The 26,092-nt window shown below is 43.5% G+C and overlaps 3 protein-coding genes, 2 long non-coding RNA genes and 3 other non-coding genes across 17 annotated transcripts; 5 read left to right on the top strand and 3 right to left on the bottom strand.

Moving 5' to 3' along the window:
• Positions 1 to 62: 62 nt before the first annotated feature.
• LOC114860570 (uncharacterized) lies at positions 63 to 1,525 on the top strand. Its single transcript, XR_003786634.3, has 4 exons — positions 63 to 207; positions 612 to 649; positions 833 to 891; positions 1,063 to 1,525. It is a non-coding gene; the product is annotated as an uncharacterized LOC114860570 (long non-coding RNA).
• Positions 469 to 538, top strand: LOC114861167 (small nucleolar RNA R38). The gene has a single exon (XR_003786718.1). It is a non-coding gene; the product is annotated as a small nucleolar RNA R38 (small nucleolar RNA).
• Positions 691 to 761, top strand: LOC114861168 (small nucleolar RNA SNORD49). The gene has a single exon (XR_003786719.1). It is a non-coding gene; the product is annotated as a small nucleolar RNA SNORD49 (small nucleolar RNA).
• On the top strand, positions 916 to 985 carry LOC114861224 (small nucleolar RNA R38). Its single transcript, XR_003786767.1, has one exon. It is a non-coding gene; the product is annotated as a small nucleolar RNA R38 (small nucleolar RNA).
• LOC114860568 (fas-binding factor 1 homolog) lies at positions 1,130 to 8,767 on the bottom strand. 7 transcript variants are annotated; one of them, XM_055510686.1, is made up of 31 exons: positions 8,276 to 8,767; positions 8,099 to 8,129; positions 7,751 to 7,795; positions 7,591 to 7,636; positions 7,442 to 7,511; positions 7,281 to 7,331; positions 7,060 to 7,195; positions 6,866 to 6,949; positions 6,674 to 6,721; positions 6,359 to 6,481; positions 6,151 to 6,283; positions 5,836 to 5,990; positions 5,646 to 5,739; positions 5,151 to 5,564; positions 5,008 to 5,073; positions 4,860 to 4,930; positions 4,672 to 4,715; positions 4,539 to 4,586; positions 4,298 to 4,429; positions 4,118 to 4,218; positions 3,782 to 3,988; positions 3,514 to 3,621; positions 3,249 to 3,388; positions 3,006 to 3,124; positions 2,758 to 2,880; positions 2,497 to 2,673; positions 2,235 to 2,411; positions 2,026 to 2,163; positions 1,855 to 1,951; positions 1,667 to 1,809; positions 1,130 to 1,322 (listed from the first exon to the last, which is right to left on the bottom strand). In XM_055510686.1, the coding sequence occupies exons 1-31, from the start codon at positions 8,276 to 8,278 to the stop codon at positions 1,239 to 1,241; spliced, it is 3,408 nt and encodes a 1,135-aa protein (XP_055366661.1). In that variant the 5' UTR covers positions 8,279 to 8,767; the 3' UTR covers positions 1,130 to 1,238. The 7 variants fall into 7 exon arrangements, with proteins under 7 accessions (XP_055366661.1, XP_029015078.1, XP_055366662.1 ...); XM_029159245.3 differs by having other exon boundaries at positions 1,667 to 1,785; XM_055510687.1 differs by having other exon boundaries at positions 4,672 to 4,712.
• Positions 8,768 to 9,725: 958 nt separating this feature from the next.
• LOC114860571 (uncharacterized) lies at positions 9,726 to 12,453 on the bottom strand. The gene is made up of 4 exons (XR_003786635.3): positions 12,105 to 12,453; positions 11,378 to 11,465; positions 10,442 to 10,491; positions 9,726 to 10,328 (listed from the first exon to the last, which is right to left on the bottom strand). It is a non-coding gene; the product is annotated as an uncharacterized LOC114860571 (long non-coding RNA).
• Positions 12,454 to 12,943: 490 nt separating this feature from the next.
• Positions 12,944 to 17,249, bottom strand: LOC114860569 (cytoglobin-1-like). 2 transcript variants are annotated; one of them, XM_029159251.3, is made up of 4 exons: positions 16,585 to 17,249; positions 16,352 to 16,506; positions 13,927 to 14,158; positions 12,944 to 13,677 (listed from the first exon to the last, which is right to left on the bottom strand). In XM_029159251.3, the coding sequence occupies exons 2-4, from the start codon at positions 16,492 to 16,494 to the stop codon at positions 13,513 to 13,515; spliced, it is 540 nt and encodes a 179-aa protein (XP_029015084.1). In that variant the 5' UTR covers positions 16,495 to 16,506; positions 16,585 to 17,249; the 3' UTR covers positions 12,944 to 13,512. The 2 variants fall into 2 exon arrangements, with proteins under 2 accessions (XP_029015084.1, XP_029015083.1); XM_029159250.3 differs by having other exon boundaries at positions 16,352 to 16,494; positions 16,585 to 17,242.
• Positions 17,250 to 18,139: 890 nt separating this feature from the next.
• On the top strand, positions 18,140 to 26,087 carry LOC114860695 (phosphoribosyl pyrophosphate synthase-associated protein 1). Of its 3 annotated transcripts, XM_055510692.1 has the most exons (12): positions 18,140 to 18,582; positions 18,847 to 18,899; positions 19,055 to 19,121; positions 19,219 to 19,391; positions 19,526 to 19,641; positions 19,747 to 19,802; positions 20,020 to 20,165; positions 21,315 to 21,356; positions 23,067 to 23,137; positions 23,920 to 24,066; positions 24,341 to 24,516; positions 25,449 to 26,087. In XM_055510692.1, the coding sequence occupies exons 1-11, from the start codon at positions 18,500 to 18,502 to the stop codon at positions 24,497 to 24,499; spliced, it is 1,113 nt and encodes a 370-aa protein (XP_055366667.1). In that variant the 5' UTR covers positions 18,140 to 18,499; the 3' UTR covers positions 24,500 to 24,516; positions 25,449 to 26,087. The 3 variants fall into 3 exon arrangements, with proteins under 3 accessions (XP_055366667.1, XP_029015307.1, XP_029015310.1); XM_029159474.3 differs by having other exon boundaries at positions 18,141 to 18,582; positions 24,341 to 26,087; XM_029159477.3 differs by lacking the exon at positions 21,315 to 21,356 and having other exon boundaries at positions 18,142 to 18,582; positions 24,341 to 26,087.
• The last annotated feature ends 5 nt before the right edge of the window (positions 26,088 to 26,092 follow it).

The following is a 26,092-nucleotide window of genomic DNA, read 5'->3' as shown; positions in this document are numbered from 1 at the left end:
CTCTCATTAATGTCTAATTTGGGTTTGCCACGCCCAGTGTGACGTCACATGGGAGGTGACGTTTGGGCCTTATAAAACAGGATCGCGCGAGAGTTGCGGTCTTCTCGGGCGTGGTGCTGCGGACGGTGAGGGAGGGAAGCATGGAGCGCTGTTACGCTCCGATAAAAGTGATTATAGATTCTACAGTAGAAGAGTCGCCGTGAAAAGGTGGGACATGATTTAATATAGTTGACAAATGTTTAGGTTTAGTTCGTGTAGCGCTGCTTTTAAATGTAACTGTGCTAGCCGGTTAGCCACCCGTTAGCCAGAGTAGCACGTGCTAGAAGAGCATGTGGGAACCTTCGATGACTTTACATATAGTTACATTTTACAGGAAGCTGTTGGAGTTTTCGTCCTCTTTGCTAACAAAGGGTCCCGGCGTCATAGAACGTGAATCAGACTTTAAGTTACACTTTTGTCCAAACCCTGCAGTGCAAATGATGAGTTTGTTATCCCTGTCTGAACATAATGTGTGGAAGCAATGGTATCTGAGCTGCTGCGGGCTGGTGGATAAACATTGATATGTCGTGTATGTGCTGCTGACCGATCACTAAAGGAACGTCTCTTTGCAGGTTCCTGCTTCCTCCTTTCCTGCTGCGCCCCTGAAAAGGTTTGTACCGTACAGCTCCATGTGACCGAAATAGCTTTTGATTCAGTGATGAAAACTTCATAGGAAGTGCCGTCTGATGCGATAACTGACGATGGCAAGAGCTGTTCTGAGAAATGTGATCACACCTTGTGTTGCTGGCGGCTCATACGAGCATGTAATGACAGATGTGATTTCTCTATACAGATGTAACGCCATTAAAGCAGGACTACAGAAGGTTCCAAGCCTGGGACGACGTGAACAAGGTAAATGGTTCATTAATGTCCTAATCAAGCCAGTGATGAGAGAAGTTATCCCTGTCTGAACACGTGTGTGGAGTCATGGTAACCTGAGGCTTGATCTGCTACAGTCTGGATTGTGTCAAGAGCTTGTTGAGAATGTTGTAAGATTTCTAATTTCTCTTTGATTTTGTGCAGATCTGGACACAGCAGCTCGGCACAGGCTTGTTGATGCCATGAACAAAATATTAAAAACATACATGTATTGATCTTAAAGGTTTATTAAAGGTAAGTATGAAAACAGCGTAATGGCACAAGTATTCAGCATATTAACAGTAATATAAATTCTACTGCGAGCATCCACAAAGTTCTGGTCAACTAATGCTTGAGTATAATTTGTATGATTTCTTTTTTAAATTTTCTAGAAATAGCTGCTCCTCTTGAAGGAATTCACGGTCCTGTAGACAGAAAAAAGGTTGTAGAAAGGAAATTTAAACCCTAAATTATTTATGGTCTTTGAATATTTTAGGGCAGTTGTTTCTAAGATGATCTACTGGCACAGACCATTACGGTATCTTTTTTAAATGTTTTTAGTTGTAGGTGAGAAACATGTTTCTGTAATTATAACCTGTGAAATCTTCAATAAAAGCCTATGCAGTAATATCAGTTGTACCAGCATTTTTTTATCATCTATATACCAAGCTGTGTTTATACGTTTGAATAAACTGCTTTTAAAGCTTTGGGCTCTGAAATGTTTTTACATCCAATGGGGGGTTGATTAGTTCCAGCTACAGGTTTTTACCTTTTCAGCGGTGTACTTCCACAGCGCCATGCTGGCCTGAAGCACCATGGACTGGGAAGTGGGTGGGGGGACGTTCAGGGTTGATGACAGGTCAGGGTTGGGTACCACTGAACCAGAGTCTCCTAGGACAAGCGTTTTGTAAGCTGCTTAAATTTATTTAAATGACTTGTGTAGATTTTAGGAGTTACCTGTTAAAATGGGTGAAATGACTTGTGTTAAAGGTGCAGCAGGAGGATCTGGTCTCAGTCTGTTGGTCTCCTGCAGGTGATTTAACCGTATTCGGTCCTATAATAAAAGCAGCTCTTTAATGCTGTTCTGTACTCAGCATGTGTGGTTCATATTAACTGGCACAGACGTACCTGAAGGATTCGTTGTTCTTGCTGCCTCAGCTGCTCTGTTTGGATGTGAATATTTCTGAGTCTTGCCTCGTGCTCAGCCTCCACACGCTTTGCCTCCTGCAGTGCTCGTTCTCCCTCCTCGTATTTTTCTGCAGACAGCTGCATAGGACATAGTGTAGTTGACAGTCAGATGGTACACTCTGTACTGTAGTGTTGTGGGGCTAGTTCACCTTGCTGAAGGCTTCCACTTCCTGGGCTCGTGTTTTCAGTCTCAGTGCTGTGCCTGTTACTCTTTCTCTCTCTCTTTCTAATTCTTCTCTTAGTCTCTCTAAGGTTTCTCGCTCCTGTACCACAACCATCTCCTTCTGTTTCAACTCTGCAGTACGAAGCTTTAGGTCAGCTTGGTCCTACAACAGAAGAAAGTCAGTATTCAAATATTTTAAGTCCAACAACTCATGCCAGAATGCCGCTCCTTTCTAGTTTGAAGCTGACCTGTGCCAGGCTCATGATGGAGCCCTCTCTCTTCTCTAAGAGGCTGCTGACCTCCCGTTCAGTCCTCTCATACCTCTGCTTCTCTTGGGCGTGGAAGTGGGCCCACTCAGCTGCCAGCTTCCTTCTCTCCTCTGCACAACGCTGCATCACTGATTTCTGCTCCTCCAGCAATGAACTCTGAGCGACAGGCACAAGTGCTAAAGGGCCAGAAATGGAATCAGAATGCACCTCTTGTCTAGAAACTGCACTTGTCATCCTCACCTTCGCTCTTTCCAGCTCTTCTCTCTCGATGCTGATTTGCATGCTCAGAGCATGCCGTTCCTCCTCCAAGGTTCTTTGAGTTGACTCTGCTTTGGCCTGTTCTGCTGTCATCTTCCAGCGCTCCTGAGGAATACCAAAAAACAAACAAAAAAAAGAGCTGGTGGTTTTGGTGTCTGTTCTGTCGATGTGCAGTTGTGCTATAATGCTAGGATTTGGTATGTAAAGATATTGTGTGTTTGTGGTCTGACCTTTTCAAGCTGTCTTTGCTGCTCATTGAGCTGAGTGTCCATCCTGGAAATGATTTCCTTGAGGTAAGCTCTCTCGTCTGCCATGGTTTTCTGCTGCTGATTCAGCCGGTCCTGCATTACTGAAATATTCATTTAAAGAATGACCTTAACCCATTTGCAGTTTCATAGAACTACACTGTCCTTGATAACTTTGTCGCTGTGTGTGTGTGTGTGTGTGTGTGTGTGTGTGTGTATATGAGGTACTTCGAAGCTGCTCATCTCTGTGCCGTGCCCCCTGCTCCAGGCCATGGGCTGTATGTTCATGTGTGCTCTCCACCCGAGAAGAAAGCTCTCCTAGCCGAGAGGAGAACTGCTCCATCTGCTCAATCACCAGTGTAAGAGACCTGGATGGAGAAAGTGGAATAACAGCACATATTAATCTGATCTGTTTCTTAACTCTAAATGTTAAAAACAGGTGCTTCAAACAAAAAAACTGATTGAACCGATACTTAGTGACTTAGTGACTCACCTGGTCTGAGATGTTGCACTTGTAACTGCATCGATCTCCTCATCCTTTAACTTCTTTAGTCTTTGAATCTGGTCTTCGTGGTCTTTTTTCATCTCCAAGATTGATTTCCTTTGTGTCAATATAAAAAAACGTGACAAACATATAAGAAACAATTATTCAAAAATGAGCCAGAGTCTGGTTTAACGGAATTAATCAGATATTTTTAAGACTTGCTAATACTATGATTTAGAATGTAGCTACTGCTTTAAAAAATGCATCTCAGTGTCACCTCTGAAGGTCTCTGAGTCTGTCCACCTCACGGTCTCTGTCCTGCTGAGCCTGGGCCAGTTTCCGTTGGTACTGAGCCTGCAGCTCAGAGCGTTCTTGCTCGGCTGATCTTGTTACTGTGGACAGACGTTCCATTAGCTCCTCATACTCCTGCCGCGCTCGCGTGTCCCTTTGGGCTGTCGATTCCTCGAGCAGCTTGACCCGGCTTCTGAATGTGCACAGGAATACTTGTGTTTTAGGCAGAGGCAAACAAACATGATCCATATGAAAGCAAGAACACAGATGCTTCACAGTTATGGATTTGCGTGTGCATGTGAAGACAACTGTGGAGGATTACTTGTGCATGTTTTCCATGAGTTCTACATCTTGCTTATGCCGCTGTTGGATGCTCTCTAGCAACATCTGGCACTGATCTCGCTCAAGCTGCAGGGTCTTCACCTGAGTAATAATACATTAGCTTCCGACTGGACAAGTACACCATGAGAGTAAATAAAGGGTCATGTTGGCATTCACATACCTGTCCTTCAAGCTGTATGATACGAGTCTGCAGAGTCTGATAATCTCCAGATTGTTTCTCTCTGTCTCTGACTCTCTGCAGAATCCCTGCATCTGCGACACCTCCAAGACCGAGCAACTGAGACTGCATCGTCTTTAGGAAAGGTTTAGGCAAGCCAAGAACAAGCGAGTAATTAACCTGTTGTGGTATTTTAAATTAATCTCTAAGTAGAGGTATGCAGCTAGGTACAGTAGGTCTTCACCTGCTGTTGTAGCAGAACGTGCTGCAGACTGTCTGCTGGAAACACCACCTTTTAAAAAGTTTATAAAAATGTATGAAGTGGAATCATATTGTTCCTAATTCATAACAAACTTGTTACAGAAACGCTTCAGTACCTGTGGTTGGACAGCAGTCGATGTGTGAAGTAGCTGTGGAACTGCTGAAACAAAATAAACATGTATGTGCAATGTGTCTTAATCTCTACAGAAAGTTACTATGGTGAAAATTACAAAATGACTAATTAACAACTTTAACAACTTTAATAAGCATATTTTGTGAGGTGGCATCTTGCCGTGTTCAATACCTTGCTTAGGCCTCTCATCTCTGACAGGAGTGGAGTGAGCAGCCGGGGTGGGTGGTCCAAGGAGAATTTCAATGCCACAGTAACAGGAGAGTTTTAAATAGAATCATAATTCCAAAAAATGGGATTAACAGATCCACATTACATTTACCTTGTTTCCTTGACAGCTGTGAAAGTGTCTTCTCGGTCTCTGGGAGCCTGTGAAGTGACTTGGTTGCTGAAATCAAAAGGCAGGCAATCATTCAGCAACCATGTCTTCTGTCACTGTATGAGTCCACATATTTCCCATCATACCTGACAATCGTCCCCGCGTCCACGTTTCCTTCCAGGCCTGAATGCTCTTCCTGCTTGATGGTTTTAGCCTCAGAGTTTGACACAGCCTTCTTCCTGCTCAGTGCCCCTGCCAACCAGTCATCATTCTCCCCCTCCTCTTCTTTCTGTGTGTCTGGGGTGTCTGCTGTCCCTTTGCCAGCAGCTGGTACATGTTTACCAGTCAGCGATGGCTTTCTCTCCAGCAGAGGAGAGCTAGGAGCCTTTGGCGAATCGACTGAAGATTTGACCTCTTTGCCATCATGTTCTAGAAAGGTGCTCTCATCGTTTGCCCTGAGGCCTAGCCAGTCGCTGGATTTGCGTTGACGAGCGGCAGTGGGGGAGGCGGGTTTTAATTTCCTCTCCGGGGTAGAGACACGGACATCCTCAGTGGAAAATCTGATAACAATAAAAGTTAAATTTCACCAAGCCAGGACCCACTTTCCTCAATCCTAGTAAAACCAAGACTGGGCCGCCCACCTGACAGACTGTCTGCGTGACTGACGTCCTTCCACTGTGGATCCCACAGTGGGCTGATAGGACCCAAATGTAAGGTCTCCTTCTGGAGGTGGTTCTGGTACATGTGAGTAAAATTAGCTTTAATTATTTGATTCTTTTAAATTGTATAAATTCAGAACAAGTCTTAGAAGAACATAGCATGTTTTATTACCTTTAATACTGAATGTCTTCTCCTGCTGCTGCTTCTCTTGGGTCAGAGAATTGTCCTTCATCTCACCCGTAGGCGGTCGCTTCGTAGCACGAGGTGATGCCAAATTATCCAGAATTTCATCTAGTCTAGTTCGAGATCTCTGAGGAACCTCACTCCTGACACATACAGCACATTTTTACAAAAATTACAGAAGGAAAGGTGAAAAGAAACCTTTGCAAGAAGTTTTTAAATGTCATACTTTGATAGCAAATATATTTCTAAGATAAGTTTGCCTTTACATAAGAACAACAATAGGAGTGAACCATTAATTAATACCTTTCCTTGTTAGACAATAGAGGAGTCTCCGTTTTCTTGGGATTGTTTTTATTATTGTCAAATCCAAGTGCATCCATAAGGTCGTAGTTTTCATCATCAAATGTAAGCTCACTTGGTTTCTTTGCCATTTTAGCTGAAGAGCAAAGCAAAATGGTCATGAATAAATGGAAAAATCTGAAGTAAATATATTTAGGAACTCTTGTCTTACTCTTTAGGACAGGAGATGCAGCTGGAGAATTTTCAGGTTTCAACTGTGTGCCAGTTTTGGATTCAGACTCAGTTTTATCTGGAAGCAGATCATCAAGAAGGTCTGCCAGTGGGTCGTTGAGATCTGCAGAAAGTGTGGCATAGTTAAGAACGCCTTTCAGGAAGCCCAACCACTGTAGGATTCACTGGGAGGTTCCTAAAATAGATGGGGTTTTCAAGTAATAGTATATAGAACACTTTCTGTGTGTGTATGGAGTGTCAGTTCATGATAAGGGGTGGTAATAAAACAGAAAAACGTTTGACCCTTATCCTGTACCTTTAGCAAGTGGTGACTGACCAAGACCCCCACTGCCATCCACACTTTCTGAATTTAGGCAGCAGGTTGAGAAAAAACAGAGCACATTCAGCAGTAAAGACATGGTTTTCAGTCTGAGGAGGCTTTGTTCGTCTAGCTGGGTTATTTAAAGCTTGACATCAGAGGTGGGATGCAACAACCACGCTCACTCACCAGAGAAGGTGAACTTCTTGTAGGTACGAGCTGTAGACGTGGAAGGTGCAGAGTCTGGCTTCTTTGCCTCTGTGTTTGGTTCATCTGAGTAAAGTGGGGGAGACGTTTTTTTCTGTGACTGCTACTAATAATGTAAACTTCAAAGACATAATAATGTGAAGCAAATAATGAGAAAATAATTTATGCAAGATTACCTGCTCCCTCTGGTTTTACATTGTTTTCTAATGCTGCAAAGTCTTTCTTTGTTCGTTCATTACCAGTCGACTTTGTTTGGGCTGAATTTGGCTTTTTCTTTAATGCAAAGAGGTCAGCATCCATATCATCCATGTCCTGTAGATCATAGACAAATAATGTGTAATCTGTCACCATGTACGCACGCAAAAAACTGACCTGTTGTTTCTTTATAATTACTTACTTTCATGTTCTTGAGTATGTCATTGGGATCTGCTGCTGATATATCGGAGTCCTTGGACAATAATTAGTAAGAGAGGAACAATACAATAAATCAAAGATAAAGTGAATATACTGTATTCATCAGTATACGTCTACTTTTATACCACTGTTTACAGTACATACCTCAGTGTCCCCACCATCCTGCTTCACCTCTCCTGCAAGCATACTGAAGATGTTTTCTGTAGCCGATGAGCTGGAGAGGAAGCGAATCATTAGTCACAGAATATAACATTTTATTTTCTAAAACTATTATCCTTGTTTTGCTATCTCACCGACTGAGAGGTCCACTTCGAATTGCTTTTCCTCTTATCGGAGGCTCTGGTGAGTTAAACATTAGGATAAAACATTAAAACTCCCAGTATATATATATAGTGCAGCATCAATACTCCCACGTAAGTTAATTTTGGTGATGACAATAATGTTCTCACTTACTTTTATCCTCAAGTAGGTCGAGCAAATCGTCACTTTCAAATAAACCTTGAGAAAAGTCGCAATGGGACACAGATTTATGTACACATGCTACAATTTGCTCAAAGCGCTGGCTCTCATATTATGCAGGTATTAGTCTAATGCTGTATCATTACTAGCAACTCATCATCTATTAGTAGATTAATTTATGTTAGACTATAATTCAATTTCTCAACATCTCAAATTCTGCCAGCTCTGTACATACAACGTTGTAAAATAACTGCATCCTGGCAGATCTAAAGTTAGCGACGTCTGTGATGTAAATTACCAACCTCCGATCTTTAGAAATGATAAATAACTGGAGGAACTTACTTTTGGATGACTTGTCCTTCGGCTTTGTAGGCTTCAAAACACAATGGAAAACATTACTTACCATGTTGAATATATTAACCTGGTCAAAAGCAAACAGCTAACCTGATGCACGGAAGAGGCTGTGGATTATTATTATTAATGTAATAGCATGCTCACGTCTGTTGCGCTCTGACTCACCATGTTTAGATATTTGCTGGATATTTGAGAGGACCGTAGCTAGCTTATTTTGCTAACCAGCTAGCTAAATCTGGTCAGGCGTCTCCTGTCTCTATTGGCAACCACGGAGTTACGTCGCCAACCTTTCACATAAAAAAGTCGGAAAACACGCTAAAGTCACATAAGGCGCTGTTCTATGCTTAACATAATCATGTTTTGCATGTAAAAGGTCACCGGTTTACTTTGATTTTGACGGTTAAATGAATAAAACCGCGACTAGCTACAGCTACTAGCTAAGATACTGTAGAGGCGCTAAGGATCATGGGAAGATCTAGTAAGGATTTTTATATGTGTATAGTAGGGGGAAGGTTACTGGTTATATTGTTTATGTGTAGGTGTTTAGCCTAGTGGTCTGTGCTATTTGTAATGGTTAATGAGTGTGACTTAGCGATTAACGGTAACTGCGGCCGCCGCACAGCCGTCCCAACCGGCAAAACGAGCGCTTCCTGTTTACTGTTCGCGGTGCATTGTGGGTGAAGTAGTGTTTTATCACATACTTTTGGTAAACACGTTTCCATGTGTTTAGTTTCACGGAGTGAACGACCGTTGACATCTTTACGTTTCGCCTTCTATATTACCTCGACTCAACCGCCACCAGGTGGAGTCAGAGCTTAGAAAGTGAGTTAAACCAAATAATAATTCATCTTTTGAAGCTCATGGTTAATTCGTTCAGGCCTAGGCTGTTTGTTGTACTTTTAATTAGCATCATGAAGTTTTGTATTGTTTTCTGTCAGGATTGTGCCTCTGTGTTCTTCTTCCAAGCCTTTTTGGTTTCAGAGCTGTATTCCAAACTGGATGACCTTTCCACTCTGATTATCCTAGAGAAATCATGATTTGTGGCAGGGCCGGGGGCAACCTCAGTATAAAGCAACTGGTTTGTACATGCAGGAGTAGTTTGTTTTCTCACTGTTAGTTGTTGCAGCAGTGGGGAATTGTCAGATAAGTCTTTAGCTGTTTTTAGTTTTGTCCAGTTATTGAAGAACAAAATCACAAAAACATCTGTCGGCCTGTCCTTGCAATGATGACCCGATGTTCATTCCCAGTGATTTGTAGTTATTCCCCTGTGAACCTACCTGTGTGTGCATGTGTCCTTTCAGTCGGACTGGAAATTATTTAGCAATGCATACCACTGGATCATATCCCTGGAATTTGCAGATAACTCAGGTCTTATATCAAATGAAAGACTTTGGGCCGAAGAGAAAAATGTAATGTTGTTTGTTACGTCAGAAACGGACGCTACGTGCAGAAGATTAAGGTGAAAAACATTTTTTTCTCCATTTTTTTCTCCAATTGATTAATTACAGTGTCAGCTGACATGCAAGTTGGGAACATATGCAAGGTCTATATGGTTAGGGAATGTATAGAGCATACTGTATGTAGGTCAGCCCACTAAGACACTGGGAGCCACACAGTTTGCACAGCTGCCTTTCATAACTTTATTCAGTCGGTGGGCTTCAATCGTGAGAACACAAACCCTTTAAGGATTAAGCACAGACAATACATCAATTCATTCATTCTTATTTTAGAGGAAATCAGGTCACTCGCAAGCTGCTAAGAAAAACTACCTATACCATAAATCCAATCAACTTTTCTGTTTAACATTACTGATAACTTTTGTTCAAATCAAAACACACAGAAAGACAAGAATATTATACTGTGGTTGGGAGGTTTCAATGGAGGCACAGAATATGTTTTGTTTCTGTAACATCTAATAAAGCAGACAATAATATAACTATTGCTGTAAAATTATTATGTCACTGCATTATTTTGGTTTCCTGGCTGGACATTATCCCAAAATTATACTGTTGTTTTCTGTCTGAGTGAGGGAGCAACTGCTGGGCTCACAGCGGAGGTCATGATCAAAACAGGCTCACTCTTTATCCAGCCCTTGTTGTTTTTTACTCCTGGTGGGAGTCTTGGCCTGAGCTGTCAAGTACAGATGAATCAGATCAATGAGAGCAAACAATGGAGGATTACAGGGAATCTTTCCCGTGTTGTCTCCCAAAAGAGGCCACTGACAAAAGAAAACAGAAAACAAGGTTTTAGTTATTATAGAATGAGACATTTGTCCATTCATTTGCAGATCAATGTACTGAACATAGAGTATAGCACATAATCAATGCTTACCTGATGCTCATCAAATGTTGAATAATGGCCCTCTCTGAAATAATCCACATCTACAAGAGAGGCAGGCGAAGTGAAAGCTAACATGCAAAGTCATGAATGATGCAGATAAACGATCATTCATAAAAGAACGACTCTCCCTGGATAAAGTGAATGCTATTCAGGTGACAGGTGAAGCACAACACCTCTGTGAGAACTAACGGTGAGACAGACTCTCAAGTTTGTATCTTTGACAGCTGCACTAAACAGTGCTTGTGATGAGGCCATGTTTTTATCATAACCCTCTGATAACTCGTAGGGCTGTTGTTGCTCTGAATCATTTAGTATTAGCGGTGCAGTGGGGAGCACTTCTAAGCTAAATGTGGGGCACAGGCATCTCAGCTCTTTATGCATCTGTGCCCCTGTACCACCCCCACCTCCTGCCTGGGACCCCCCCCCCCCTCCATTTTCCAGACAGTTACATCCATTTTGAATGGAATTACCACACTGAGCCACTTTCTAAGTAATACAGGAAGTATTACTACCCTGCTCTGCCACTAACAGTGCCTGGGCAAAGCTTATTTCATATGATCTGAGCCTAGACAATACCAACACTATATATCATATTATATATATATTATATTATAATTTATTTCCTAAATGGAAAAAAATGATTAGTTTGAGTTTTTGTTTGCTGATTCCCAGAGAAATGCCCTTGAAAAAAGCCGTAGTAAACATGGACTCATTGATTAATTGATTCAAACTTTTTCATGAGCACAAAGTTTGAACTCTAACTCCAGTAAACCACGCATCTAATTTTGCAAATGCAACAATTTTTGGGTCCTGGCCAATATTTCAATCTGCCAGTTCGAGCATCTTACACCTGCTTCACAGCACAGAATCCAAAGGGAAACACATCCTATGCAGTTGGTAGTTGAATTCCCTTGGGTGTTTTCTTACCCCGTGTTGCTCATGCTGTCATTTTTGATCATCTGCTGCTCTGTTGCTCTTCATGTATGGCACATCTCTCTCACTAGCATCTTTCTGCCTGTAATGTGTGACAACAGAGCACCGGCATCAGTATTGTCCTGCACAGCTGCTTGCACGTGGGCTCAGGGCTCACGCACTGGTAAAGATGTGAGGTCATCCTGCCGTGACCCGGCTGCCGCCGTGCTCCTCATCGCTGCAGCCACGTGGCCTTGTTTGCCACTGCTGCGTGAGTGGCTAACCAGGGGCGGGGGCACTTTGAATCAATTAGACGCCATGGACTGGAGAGCTATGATGCTTCTACCTGGATTCACAACCCATTAGAGTGGAGGCCCTGCGCTGTTGTTGTGTAGCAAGCTGCTTAATCCATGCTACACCCAGGGGGCTGGTTTTAAATCAATGATGCAGGTAAGCTCTTACCTCCCTCACATCAAAACAAGGCTTTGCTGTATTTGTGTGTGTGTGTGTGTCTCATATACTGCCAATGGAAATATGTAGCACATGAGACATGGAGGGAAAGAATAATAGCAAATATTTTTAAAAGGTTTTCAATTTTTCAAAATTCCTTTAAAGGTTTTATAGCCTTTTGTCAGAGATTAGTATTTAAATCTAAAAATACAATAAATCAGACCTGATGTTTCATTATTATTTGTAAAAAAGAGGCGAGCTGCTATAAGAAACGCACAGTAAATGTACTCACGGCTTGATTTTGCTGGAAAAGCGCTGGCGCAGGATGAGAGCGATAGTGGTGAGAACCATCATGGTGGTGCACATGGTCCTGCCCCGGAGACGTCCTGCCTCGGACTGCTGCCGTTACAGCACCGAGGCGCATTTCGCCATGGAAAGGCTGGAATAGTAAAAGGCACTTTGTGCTGTAACAATCTGACTATTTCAGTCTTTCCTCTTGGCTCTCGCTCATGAGTGGGGAGATTAGCTCCGAGGATTAGCTGGGATCAGGGAGCGGGTTCGATCTCGCTGGCAGGACTGGGAGGTAAACAGAGCATGCTGTGTGTTTCCACTGCGAAACCGAGCCACAGAAGCAGCCATGATATCGCGGGGTTTGTGCTCAGAAAGGGGAGCGTTTTGTAAGAGGCCTGTTGAAACTGGCCTTAAGTGGCACTTTGGCAGCGCTGCGACGTGGCTTTAAAGCACGGATTAACACATGCCAGTCAAATGACCGTGTCTCTGGATAATGCTCCTTCACTGCTATTGTGCCCAAACGCACGTCTGGATGTGCTGAACTGTTATTACAGAACTCACAGCGGTGCTTCTAAATATACCACGCGCTCTAATGAAGTGGCTGCAGGCAAAGTGCAGCGTTCTTACGGTGTATTAAGAAAAAGACGGAACGTAGTGGGATAAATGAGGATATAAATAGAGACTTCCAGCAGCTGAGCCACTTAAACTTAGCACTGCTGACTCAAGCTGAGAATAAGGGAGCAGTAGGCCAGGAGAGAGGGAGAGGTCTAATTCAGTCAACGCATCCACGGCGATGAGGCCGATACAGGTTTAAAAGGATTCCACACCCCAGCCGTGATGTCACAGGGGTTTATGCGTTTTTTTATTCAAATTCAGGGTAAATACAGATACAAAGGGACAAGAAATGGTTCACACAATAATTACAAGTAACTGTTGGAAATGTAAAAATGACCTGTATGCTCAGAATGACTGACACAAACGGATTACAGGAAAAATATCAGGGAGAACATCACTTGATATTTAGAAAGAATGGTATTTAAATGGCAGTTCCTACACACAGATATTTCCTAGAAGGCACATCCAAGTCAAATGTGACCTCTTGTCCACTGTAACTTTATTATAGCGTTCTCTTCCTATTTACTCTCTCATTTACATAAATGGTTTGGTCCTTTATGAGATAGAAAAACAAAGTGTAGAGCTTTTAATGTTTTAACCTCTCTCTCACACACACACACACACACACACACTTGTTGACGCCTGTTCTTGTTGACTACATTAAGTGTGTATGTTCCATAGCCCGCAATAATCTTAGTTTACAGTAGATTACATTTCCAGATTACACTGATCCGTTTTCTCTGCGAGGCGACGGCTGAGACCCCGGCTCTCCGGGCCGGCGCGGGCCGGGCTCCTCACCCGGTGGAGGCCGGGAGCTCGGTCCAGCCCACCTCCTCGTACACGGCGGTGATGTAGAAGTAGACGGTGGCCAGGAGCTTGGTCCACGCTGCGCCCACGTCCGCTGTCACCACCTGAGGGAACACCTCCGCCAGCACCTCCAGGATCACGCCGCTCAGGATCTGAGCGGGACAAACAGCGCGTTCAGGCTCTGACTCCATGGGTCACACCGGGAGGCTCAGCCGAGAACCTGCTTTGGAGCTAATGGGTGGGTTGTGTTACCTTCAAACCATGACAGGCTGTTTTATTCTCTCTCCTGAATCCCCTGAATAAACTAACTGGCTGCCAGCTGTAGTGATGCATTTAGTTACAGTATTTCCTGAAACGTCCTTAATGTTTAATCCGAGGAACCCTCCGGGTCATACTGGTACCTTGAAGTAGACGGGCTCCACCTTGTGCCGCAGCGCGTGGGCCTTTCCCACCACCTGCAGCACCGACGCCACCTTGTCCGCGTCCTCCAGGCTCTCCACCAGCGTGTTGAGGGCGCTCATGACCCTGTGGGCGTGCTTCCTGAGCTGGGCGCTGCGCTCCAGCTCCTCCGGCTCCTCCATGTGCCGGAACTGGCTGAAGTACTGCTTGGCCGAGGGGAAGTTGACGAAGAGCCTGCGGAGGGAAGAGTTGGACCTGAGTCAGAGGCAACGGGCAGCTGCAGCGAAGAGCCCACCGTCCTCATCCTGCACCAGCTCCTCCTTTAGACTGGACAGATACCAGTAAACATCAGCGCTGACGGGGGAGTGCTGCATACTTCACCTCTAACAGTTCTCAGTGGCGGTGGTACATATTTCCTACAATTGGAGAATATTGAAAAAGTGAAGGAATCAGCAGGTGAAATAACTTTTTCTTTCTTTTTTACATTAATTGCATATTTAATATATTTCGTTTATCTTTTCTAAACAGATTAAGTTGAATTATTAAATGGAACATGTTTCTCCTTCAGGCTTATCAAAACATTTATACACATTTGAGCTTAGCGTAACGTCAGTGTCTTATCAGCTACAGGCTGCTTTCAGGCGTCAACAAAGACCCAGTATCACGCTGAATTTGATGCATCGTTTTGTTCCTCCTTGAACTTCATGGTAATTCAGTTTGGCGTTGCTCAGATCGCATGCCATGAATTACATCCTGTGTCAGAACCCCGTCCCCCTGGTTCTGCTCTGGGACCCGGCTGGCTCGGTCCGACTGGTTCTGCTCCGGCTTCTGTCATGCCTTTGAAAAACAAACCCTGGGTCCTGCACGTTTGCACGAACTCGAACAAAAGGTGAAACGTGATAATTAGAGAGGGCGAGAAGGAAAAGGAAAACGTCAGTGGCTGCTGAAGGTGACACACGATGCCTTCCTCCACTTTAAGACTAAACTTACAATTCATGTTAGCCCAGAAGCAGCCAGCGCTCACGTTTCACCGGCATGCAGCATTCTTTGGGTCGTGGAGGGAAGGTCTCTATTTTGCTATTTCTTTGCACATCTTACGCAACTCACATTGTCGAGGGGCAGAAAAAGAAGGTTCAGAAACGTTTCTTTGAGTTTCTTCCCCGTCGGAACCTCAGAGGTGTCACAGAGAATTAGCAAAGAAGACCCAAAATCACCTCCTCCTCCACCGTCTGGGATGAGGCCAAAGCATCTGGTTAGTGGCTACCGAGTCCCGGTGTCCCATCTCTGTCATGACACCAGAATGAAGCAATGTTGTTCTGTGTGTGGGGTCTGCAGCACACGGCTGGATATGAGGCTTTACTCCTGAATTTAAATGGCTGCAAAGGGAACGAGGGTGTGAGGTCCTGTCTTAATCTCCCGGCTCTGGGTGGAGGGTCCTCTGCAAGTATTCCTAGATTCACTCCAAAGTAATGAGGAACCGCCGTGTTTAATCTCTCTCTTCTGTAATTGCATGACCTGTGGTTGCATATAAATAGCCTCATTAGAGTTTTATGTGGACATTGGACTCGAAATCCTCACTTTTTTATTCTTCAGGACTAACTGAAAAGCCGCATACAAAGACTGCTTCTAATTTCAGTGGCAGTCAGTCATAATTTGCGACACTAAATGTTATCAGTTGCTCCAAAGACTGTTTAAGTTAAACCTGTGTTCAGGTGAGGCCTGGATTCACTCGCTGTCGTGCTCACGTGTTGCCCTCCTGAAGGTCATGTGGTTTCCACTAAGTAATATCGGAGGGAAAATTCAGGTTTTCATACATTTGGGAAGAAAAAACATAATATTCCGTAAAGTGGGAAAACGCATTGTTTTACTGACGCCGGTTGCACAACCTTAATTCTGACCCTGGGCTCAACTTTCATGGGCTGCAATAATAAAGGATGAGCACGAAGACCGTAACGCGAGCGGCTCCTGTTTCCAGAGAGAAGTGGGATGTTGTACAGAAAGCGGCTGCTGGTGATGGAGTCACGCTGCTTGTGGGCTGCCTGGTCCTCTGCGCAGGAATTCAAAGTATGACCCGCTCTGTATGGGAGTCATTTATGAGCCGCTGATGCATGATGGATGGAAAGAAAAAGAGGCCAGAGGTGAATGTGAGGAAATATGACCGACTCCTCCTGGACTTTATGGAAACACGTTTGAGAAAAGACCAGGTCTGTCTGTGAGTCACTGTGTCTCCAGCAGGTGAGATATTAGAGTGGAGGAGATAAAATGCTAATTTGACCTTATCTGGAGTGAACTAATTAAAGTTGTGGAGATGAAGAGAAAACTGATGGAGCTGAAAAACGAGCAAGTGCAAAAGCTTTTCTCGCTGTCACAATAAATAGGAGATTGATTCCGAGCAGTGACTGAGACTTAAAGCCTGAGGAGAAGTACCTGATGAGGATGGCCACCCCGACGTCGTCGCAGCTCTCGTACACTGAGCTCCAGGACTCCTGGATCATCATCCTCTCCTCGTCAGTGAGCGGGCTCGGCCGCTCCACGTGGTCCACGTCCCTGTTTCCCTGCACGCTCTCCATCTGAAAACACAGCTGTGCAGAGCTGAGCACGTGCAGAAGGAAGAGGTGGGCGAGACACCCCTCCCCCAGAACAAACGCCGTGTGCTTTACCTATTCCTTGTGTCACTTGGTGAATGGGGGAAAGCGAGTCGAGCTGCTCCGCTGCCTCCCGTTGCTCTCTTCCACTGACTCTCTGCTGAGCGAGAGTGTGAGTGGAGCGCGGGCTGAAAAAAGGCGAGCAGCGAACGAGGAGGAGCCTCAGCACTCGCTCTCTGCTCCACTCGCCTTCCCGTCCCTCTCTCTCCTTTCTCCCTCTACCCACCTTCACCTTTATACTGTAGTTGGTGTGTGATGAAAACATGATGAGATAGACCACAAATCCCTAAGAGGGGAGTCAGATGTGTACATGGAACTTGTGTGCATGAATGCAATGCAAGATTATGATGTCAAAATAAGATAAAGAAGCGCACTTTGACCTCCAGAGTCAACGCTCCAGGACAGCGGGGAGATTAAGCTCTGATAACATTGAATTTCTTACAAAGCCTCGCTGATATGAATTCAAAAAAACGCTTTAGTAAAAATTAAAATGTGAAATCGCTCCGTCGATACAGATTATGTGACGTGTTCTCTGTTGCTCTATCGCTGAGCCGTTGCCCCCTTCACTCAATGCACACATTCTACAGCAGCGGTGATCTGATGGGAACCATATGCTGCTTGTGTTATTCACATCTGTAAAGAGGAAAACGTTCTTGTTACTCACCCAGAACGGAGCGAACGGCTCCAAGTCAAATAAATGCTACGAAAGGACACAAACTATGATTGACTTGATATTTAGTGCCTTACTGTGGACGTACACACACACCCATGTTAAACATTGACAGACAGTATATTTTCAACAACTCATGCTCCTGAGAAAACTGTGACTTAAGGTGACACAGCTTATTTTTCCTGGACTGCATAATAAACTATGAAAGCAGCGTTGCCATATTCCCTTATTAATGGAATTATAGTATTACATAATCAAATGTAAAATGTTAGAAGGCAAATAAGTTAATACAAATTAGGCTCTTTCAATAAAATACAACAGCATCAGTGTTTACAGCAATACTGAATATCTTTAAATCATAAAATTAAGTGGCATTTTTTATATTACTACATTACGGATAATCATGCTCTGCTTATAATGATAATACAAAGAAGCGGTCCACACGGACTGTAGCAGACTGGGGCTCCGCTTCATTTAAACCATGTCATACCTTTAACCCACTCTTTCCAGAAAAACAAATACCTAATCATTTTCTAACAAATAAGTCTAACGGCATACCTCTACTCACAACAGGGTGTGGTGCCATCTAGTGGACATGTGGAGTAGCACTGCTTTTCAGGTGCAAATAAACATGTCATTTATTTTATTCTTTTAATTAATCTAGGGCTAATATTAAATTAAACCCACATTCCCCGTTTTTGCAAAACGACCCACCTTAATGTCGGTGGGGATCATTTAACTGTGTCACATGTTTTTCATACCATATTTATTTGATTTCCCTTTTCTCATCATTCCTTTGCTGCTAAAATAAAATGAGACATGATACTAAATATAATCCTAATCTTGCAGAGAACCTTCACTCTCAATTATCAAAACATGTCTTCCATAAGCCGCAGTTGCACAGTTTGTCCCAGAAGAGGTTCCGTAGCTCTGCGGAAAAGTTACTGGTCTCACTCGGCTACGTTATTGACCAGTTTAGCGCCAAAGCGTTCGCACACATATAATAGGACAATCAATGCAATGCTGAAAATAATTGTCTCTGGTTTGTAGTCATGGTGTAATCAAGTTTTTATTTCACGCCGAAGGGTATTTCGCGTGACCTACCAAAACGTAGCAGGCTAGTGTGCAGCGGCTAGCTAGCTAAGCTAACTGGTGGCGCTAACGTCAACATCGCAGGCAAATTGACAACAAACGCAGTGTTTGGTGTAAAAACTATTGGTCGTCCCTCGGTCTGATAATTAGAGCAGCAGCAGCGCCGCAATGAACATCGCTAAAAGTGGCTATCGCGTTTTCTCCGCAAACTCCTCCGCAGCCTGCACAGAGTTGGCCAAGAAGATAACGGAGTAAGTAGTTGTCCCGTTGGTCGGTGGTGTTTGGCTAACGGTGGCCAGAACGAACACCGATCACAGTCAGATCAGCATCTCTCAGCAGGGAATTAACGAATGCTGCCATAAGCGCCTCATCACATTGTCTGTACATCTTGACTTGGACTTGAACGCCCTATTTTAATGAAGATCACACCGGGCTGCATGCCACTGATCATTCCTGCTGCTCGCACAATTTCGCAGTTGGTTTGGCTGTGGGTGAAACGTGTTTTTGTTTCACAGACGGCTGGGAGTTGAACTGGGGAAGTCTGTGGTCTTTCAGGAATCCAACAGAGGTGAGGAAAATGTGGCCTGATGGGAAGATGTAGTCATGCTCCGTGTTTCATGCATGGACATTTAAACTTGATGTAACTACTCTGCATTACTGTATTTTCTGTTTGCAGTGTGTGGCTTTTCTAAATGGACTAATCATGTCTTGTTTCCTGTACAGAGACTAGAGTAGATGTCAAAGAGTCTGTTCGTGGACAAACTATCTTCATTATACAGACTATACCAAGGTGACTATAGAAACATCTGGCACAGATCACATCAGTCCACATAGACTGATATAACTTAACTGTGTGTGTGTGTGTGTGTGTGTTTTACTGCCTCCAGAGATGTCAACACAGCCATTATGGAGCTACTTGTCATGGCCTACGCTCTCAAGACCTCCTGTGCAAAGAACATCATTGGCGTCATTCCCTACTTCCCATACAGCAAGCAGTGCAAGATGAGGAAGAGAGGCTCAATCGTGTGCAAGTTGTTAGCGTCCATGTTGGCTAAAGCAGGTATGAACTATAACATTTGGCCTAACGTTTCTTACTTCTCAATGCTCGTTGTTGTCTGGTGTCCACTGTATCTAAAGGCATGAAACCTATTTATCGTTCAATTGCGCATCATTCATATGATTTTATTCCTCTAGGATTAACACACATCATTACTATGGACTTGCATCAGAAGGAGATCCAGGGCTTCTTCAGCTTTCCAGTGGATAACTTGCGTGCCTCTCCTTTTTTGATTCAGTACATTCAAGAAGAGGTGATGGTTGATCAAAGTGAATGTGTTTGAGTGACTCAAAGGTACTAATCCAATCAAACGTGTCGATCTGACCAACATTAATGTGCTTTTCCCTTTTTCTGCCAGATTCCTAATTACAGAAATGCCATAATTGTCGCAAAATCTCCTGCAGCAGCTAAAAGGTAACTAATGGCACAGAGAGCACAATTTATGGTTTCAACTAAAAATAGGTGGAATATAATGTAATGCACAGTTTATCTATTTCCAAACTGTTCATTTTACTAATACAGTATGTGTTATGTGTAAAGTATAGAACACAATGAAATTGCTGACAAGGTTCCTGCTCTCTTTTGCCTCTGCATTCTCACTTTTCTCTACTTTGACTGTTGTTTTTTTCAGGGCTCAGTCCTACGCAGAGCGCCTGCGTCTGGGTCTGGCTGTGATTCATGGCGAGGCTCAGTGTTCAGAATCTGACATGGCTGATGGAAGGCACTCCCCACCCTCTGTACGCAACACCACAGGACACACTGGACTGGAGCTACCTTGTAAGAATACCCATCTAAGTACAGCATAGTTTGTGCAGCAGGTCCAAGTCCTTCACTGTACTTCTTCATACAACATATAGTGCCTATGAAAAGTATTAACCACCTGAGGAACTTTTCCCCTCTAGACTTTTAAAAACATTCTCATTGCGGCAGTGGGAGTCTCTGAAGTCGCCTCGAGAAGGTTTTGTGGCCTGATCAAACCAAAATATAACATTAGGAAATCAAATTAGATGCTGCGACTGTCAACAAACCCTGCAAATGTTTGCTTTATGCACGCTCTCATTCTAACTTTAAAGCTTGTGGCTCTTTAACGTTGCCTGGAGGACCCTCACTAGTCTTTGCATTTAAGGAAAGCCTACTGTGCACAGATTCCTTCAGTTTCCTAAAGACGCACTACATAGACCTATACTCCTTTATATATTAAGTAATGCATTTTACTTGTCAAAGAGGTGAAAACCTCCAGGTTGTACTTGTGCAGGTGTTCATGCTTTTTATAGGCAGTTTATGCCCATGCCAATCCACACAATGAAATGTAATAACCCAACTCATAGCTGCTAGTTCAGCTCATCAGTGCTTCAGAGTTTAACACTTTATTTCTAATGTATATCCAGCCAATAACACCTCTGTTTGGAGCTAACGACACTCATGCCATCCATCAGAACTAGATTTGTGTTACTGCATGTCTTTAATTGCACAGAAACATCTACTTCTCCTATTTTATAAAGGATGATGTGCTGAACATTCATTTCAAGTTTTAGAATGTCCCTGTTGGACTAAAAATATTTACATATTGGTGTGTAATTCTAACACGATTATGAATATATTCCCAGTCTTTATTGTGTAAAATAACACCAGATATTCAGTCTGATAAATTGTGTCATTGGCAAATGACTCCAAAGTATTTGCATCCTGTATTTGTGTTATTATTTAGAAGAAAACTATTTTGCGTGTTTTTAGTGTTACCCTTGGCTTTAAAAATCCTCACCTGGACCGATCACCTTAAAACTGACCCAACCATGAGGATAGCTTGTCTTAAACATTTCTTTGTGGTCAAACTAGAAAAGAGGATTTTCCAAGTCTTGGCATCCTGTTTGTCATGTCAGATACTTGTGCATTTGTGTTAACGTGGTGTTTATTTGTTGGCAAAAGCAGGCAAACAACAAGCGCCGTTCCCTGGCATAGAGCTCCCAAGTACGACCGTAAACTTAATTTCCATCTGACTATGAAATGATCCCTCTGCGAGTGGTTCCTCGATTTGTGCATGTGTAGATAAAGGGTTTGTGTCGCATCTTGTGGAAGCACAGTCTGGATTGGTTCTGGAGACTGTTGGAACAACTGACAGTGACGGAGCTCGTTCCGGCCAGCTGGCTCCAGTCCTCTCCATTCATTACGCCGTTTATTGGCACGCGCGGTGTGAAACCAGCAGCTCTCAGGTTCACGGCACCTTCCTGCAGAAGACTCCAGGCGGCTGCTTCTACAAGATGGTCAAACCGTCTTTATTTTGTGTTCTGGTTGTATTTTTAAAAACCCATGAATCAAAGCAGAGCCGCGCCATCTTTGTTTTGTTTCTTTCGTTTCATTTAAATGTCTGGACTCATCTTGCCAATCAACACATGGTGCACCTTTATTTAACCTGCTCTGAGAAACCTGATCAACGTTTGGTCATAACTGCATGTGGTGATAACAACGAAGCATGCTTGTCCTGAAACCTAACGAAGTGCAGGAGAAACATTAGAAGTCTCATTACCTTCACAGGCGACTTGTACTTATTTAATGCAGTATTACAGGCGTTTGCTAGAACCTGCTGCTAATATTTGCCAGTGAAGCCCCATTGACTAACTCCATTCCCTCAGAATCTTACCAAAGTCGCCTTTCTAAAGATACTCAACCAAGCATCTGTCAAGTGGCTTGTTGCAGACTCCCAGCAAGCAGTAAAAACCTTCTCCGTCAGCGCGTGACCTGCTAACGACGTGGCTTTTGCTGTTCTAGACGTCTGAATGTGACACTTCCAGGGTTTCTGATGTTGTGGGACTCACGGTATTCAGCAGAGTGTTCTGCAAGGCATGCTCTTCCTCTCTCTGCTTCCACCTTTTCCTTCCCAATCAGCTCTGCCGGCTGATTGTTTACTAGTTGATTGTGTTCTTTTACCCTTTGAATGACTGCATTTATATGTACAGGAATACTTGGAGTACAGGGCTAAAAAAGGCATCTTGTTCTTCTTGAAACACAATATATTTAATGTTTCATTGTTAAATAATGACAAATTGAAGAAATGTTTGATCTGAGTTTGGTTACATCATTACATCACACAGATGCTGAGACAAGCGCACAGGATGTAATCTGGTTCTTTGGTTCATGTAAAAGTAATGTGTGGCAGCAGGGATGTTCACCTGAGGACTGACCCCAGAACAGAACCAGATGTGTGTGTGAAACCCTCCTCAGTGCCTGTTTAGCCGCTGTCGTCCTGTGTGGAGTAAGACTGTGGTGCATTACTCTCACGTGCAGACTGCTCCCATGTGCCTGCCACAGGACCTGAGGTTGTGTGTCCGGCAGCTGTCTGTCGATGGGTATCCTGGTAGAAAAGCCTGTCATTTTATTTCTTTTTCCTCATTTTGCATGGCATGTGCTGTCGTAAGTTTAACATCTGAATTCCTCGTAGGGGTAGATGGGGTAGAATGGTGGGATCATCGCAAGCAATTGCTGGCTTGTGATTATCACATCAGATTTTAATTACGGCATTGAATTAACTTAATTGAACGTGTGCTACTCAGTTACATGATCCAATTATGAACTCAGTCTGCAAAATGTTTTCTCAACCCATTTTACCCAATCTACGGAGATGTCTTTATGTTGAGGAGGTTGTTCTTCTCACAGGTCACCGTTTCCTCTCTTACTTTGCAGTAATGATGGCCAAGGAGAAACCTCCCATCACTGTAGTCGGAGACGTGGGAGGGAGAATCGCCATCATTGTGGTAAGATGCAGCTCTGCGCTAGCAGCGAATGAGACCAATACCAATTGAAGGTCGATATAGTTTGTATATTATATGACAGTGTGATTTAAAGGCTGTAACCTACATACTCATACTTTTTAAATGAGACAACTGTTTTTATCACCTCTTTAGCTTATAAGCAGTAAAAGATACAGGTGCTGAAGTCAAACAACACTTTGCTGGTTCAGCCTTATTTGGTTGGGTATGACCAGTGATGAATATTCTCCTATTATTTCAGAACAGTAGTTTAGTCTTTTACTAAAATTAAACAGGATAAATATCCTCCTTTTACCTCTAGAAAGATGAGTCTAGCAATATTTTCTATTTTTGTCATTGACAACAATAAATATCCAAATAAAAGAACAAAACCATTTTTGTATGTTTAGAAAAAAATGCTTAAAAAAACCTATATGCAAATGTATTTTATAATACATAATATAAGAAATGTTGTAAATAGCTCTGTAATATTTCTTATTTGATGCTCTTAATATTAATAAACATTTCGACTAGTAGTTTATGCTTTTCAATAAAATGACCTTATTTCTGTTCTGCTGAGAGGACGCTGCAGAGCGTCACTGCCACCTAAAGGTTCTAAGCTGCAGCTACACACTTTGAGGAAGCATCTGTATGCAGCTGTAGGCTGACTTTGTGGACAGTCAGAAGAATGCACAGAGATGCAGACTATGTATAGTCTATATCACCTAAGGTTGGTCCACGTATCCCAACCCTCACATGCAGGCTGTGTTTCTTGCTTTTGTTTTTAGGATGACATTATAGATGACGTAGGAGACTTTGTTGCTGCTGCAGAGATCCTGAAGGAAAGAGGAGCTTATAAAATTTACATCATGGCCACTCACGGTTTACTGTCTGCTGATGCCCCGCGCCTCATCGAGGAGTCTGCCATCGATGAGGTGAGGACAAAGTGTCATCGCTGCGTGAAGTCAAACAAGATACTTCCTCATAATGAAAGGTTATGTTTTTTGCATGAGTGCGTTGCAACGAGAACAAGGAGAAGCTCGTATCTACAGTTGCGTTTCTGTAAACTATGAATCTCAGTTTTCGCTTCCACCTCATCATCCAGTTTTCAGAAAACAAAAGTGTTTCTTCACCATGAGTTTATTGTATGTTCATGTTTGTTTCGTTTGCTTCTGCTGCTCAGATTCTCTCTCTGTGCTGCATCCTCAGGTGGTGGTCACAAACACAGTTCCCCACGAAGTCCAGAAGCTGCAGTGTCCCAAAATAAAGACTGTGGACGTGAGCATGATCCTGGCTGAGGCTATTCGCCGCATTCACAACGGGGAGTCCATGGCCTACCTGTTCCGCAACATCACCGTGGACGACTAGACGCGGTCCGAGTGGAGGTTTGTCTTCAGCTCTGACAGCGGGTGGACTTCACCTGCGTGCTGTCAAAACATGCTAATGCCACGTCTCATGTATGTATGTCAGGATTAGATGGTTATTATTGTAATTTAAGAATGACAAACTATTTATCTTCCCTCAAAAGCTCTAAAACCGTGTGTATTTTGATCAGTAGAGGAACGCGTCAGGTTCTTATCGTGTATAACTCGAGTGTCTGGGAGCCGTGACACATTGAGTTACGACTTGGCACCTTGGATTTTTCTTGTCTTGCTCCTCTTGTTTATTGCCAAAGGTGAACAAAAGATGCTTCATATAAGTGATTTTGTAATGATAAAAGGGATAAAGTCGTGTCTAGTAATGGGCAGGACGCTTCTAGACCCTCAGCCTCCTGCTCACTGGTGCGTCTATATAACCGTTGTTATGCTGCTGTGTCACATCATCAGAGGTAGAAATCATTAAACACTACAACAGAAATAGGTTTAACTACAGGAAGAGGGTGAATACAATCGGTCTGATTCAGCCTGAGTAGTTAAAGCCTTGGTGTTGAATGTTCTGCTTCCCTGACGGCAGACGGCCTGACGTTACTGACTCTCAGCTGTTCATTGATCTGCATCCGTCTGACCCTTCAGCATGCGTCTGTTACTCTTCATTCTATGGGGACAGTGACTCCTATCTCACATTACACATGTCCACAGCTTCAGGACCTTTTAGCCAGTTTACTGCAAACCAGAGATTTTACATTAATGCCACCTGTTTTTAAAGCACACTGTAATCGTCAGCGTCACCTGCTGATGTGACTGAGATGAAGAAAGTCGGCCGTGCTCTGGGGGGAAACGTTGCACTTACTTCTCACATTCTTTTACTTGCACATTGTTTTTAATTTGTGTTCAAATCTGACTATGTTTTTGTTTTTGATTGTGAATCGTTGATGAAGGAGGCCAAAGCCTTGAGTATTAACCCAGCACTACGATGCTTGTGACCAGTAGACACTGAATGCATTCATCTGATGAGCAGCGTGACCCCGCAGCGGTGTCGTCACCGTCCTTCAGCATCTACTACAGCGTCCAGCAGACGTGCAATAAAAGGAATGAAGCGTGCCCTGTAATAAACGTGAAAGTTTAGAGTAGAATGGCAAAAACACATGAAGCCTGGTTCCGGGCGGCTGTGACGTCCCTGCGTTGGTTCCCTCTGACGCCCAAAGGGAACTTAGTGTATTTCTGCGCTATTTGAGCCTTTTGCTCAGGGAAATATGCTTAAGGAACCACTGCACAGTCCTCGTTTCATCCCCTGGCGTGTTCCTGTTCGCTGAGGACGTCTTCCACCTGTAGCTCCACACCTGATGCTTGTCTCCTCATGTACTAATAATAAACACGACGCGCACACGCGATCCTGGGGCGCGTCTGTGAAACGCCGCCGCTGCGGCAGCTCCGATTGTACGAGCACGTCTCATCATGTCTTATTTATTGTACATGTGACTTGTCAAGAACGCGAATGTTTAACGCTACGGCCCGTTTGTCTGACTCCCTGTTTGTCAATGTGTATGGAAATAAAAGAGTTGCATCTGTCAAATGTATGGAT

The sequence above is a fragment of the Betta splendens genome, chromosome 8, assembly GCF_900634795.4.
Source record: "Betta splendens chromosome 8, fBetSpl5.4, whole genome shotgun sequence".
NCBI classification, from domain to species: Eukaryota; Metazoa; Chordata; class Actinopteri; order Anabantiformes; family Osphronemidae; genus Betta; species Betta splendens.
The sequence above is the reverse complement of the archived record's forward strand: the minus strand, read 5'-3'. Positions and strand labels throughout refer to the sequence as shown.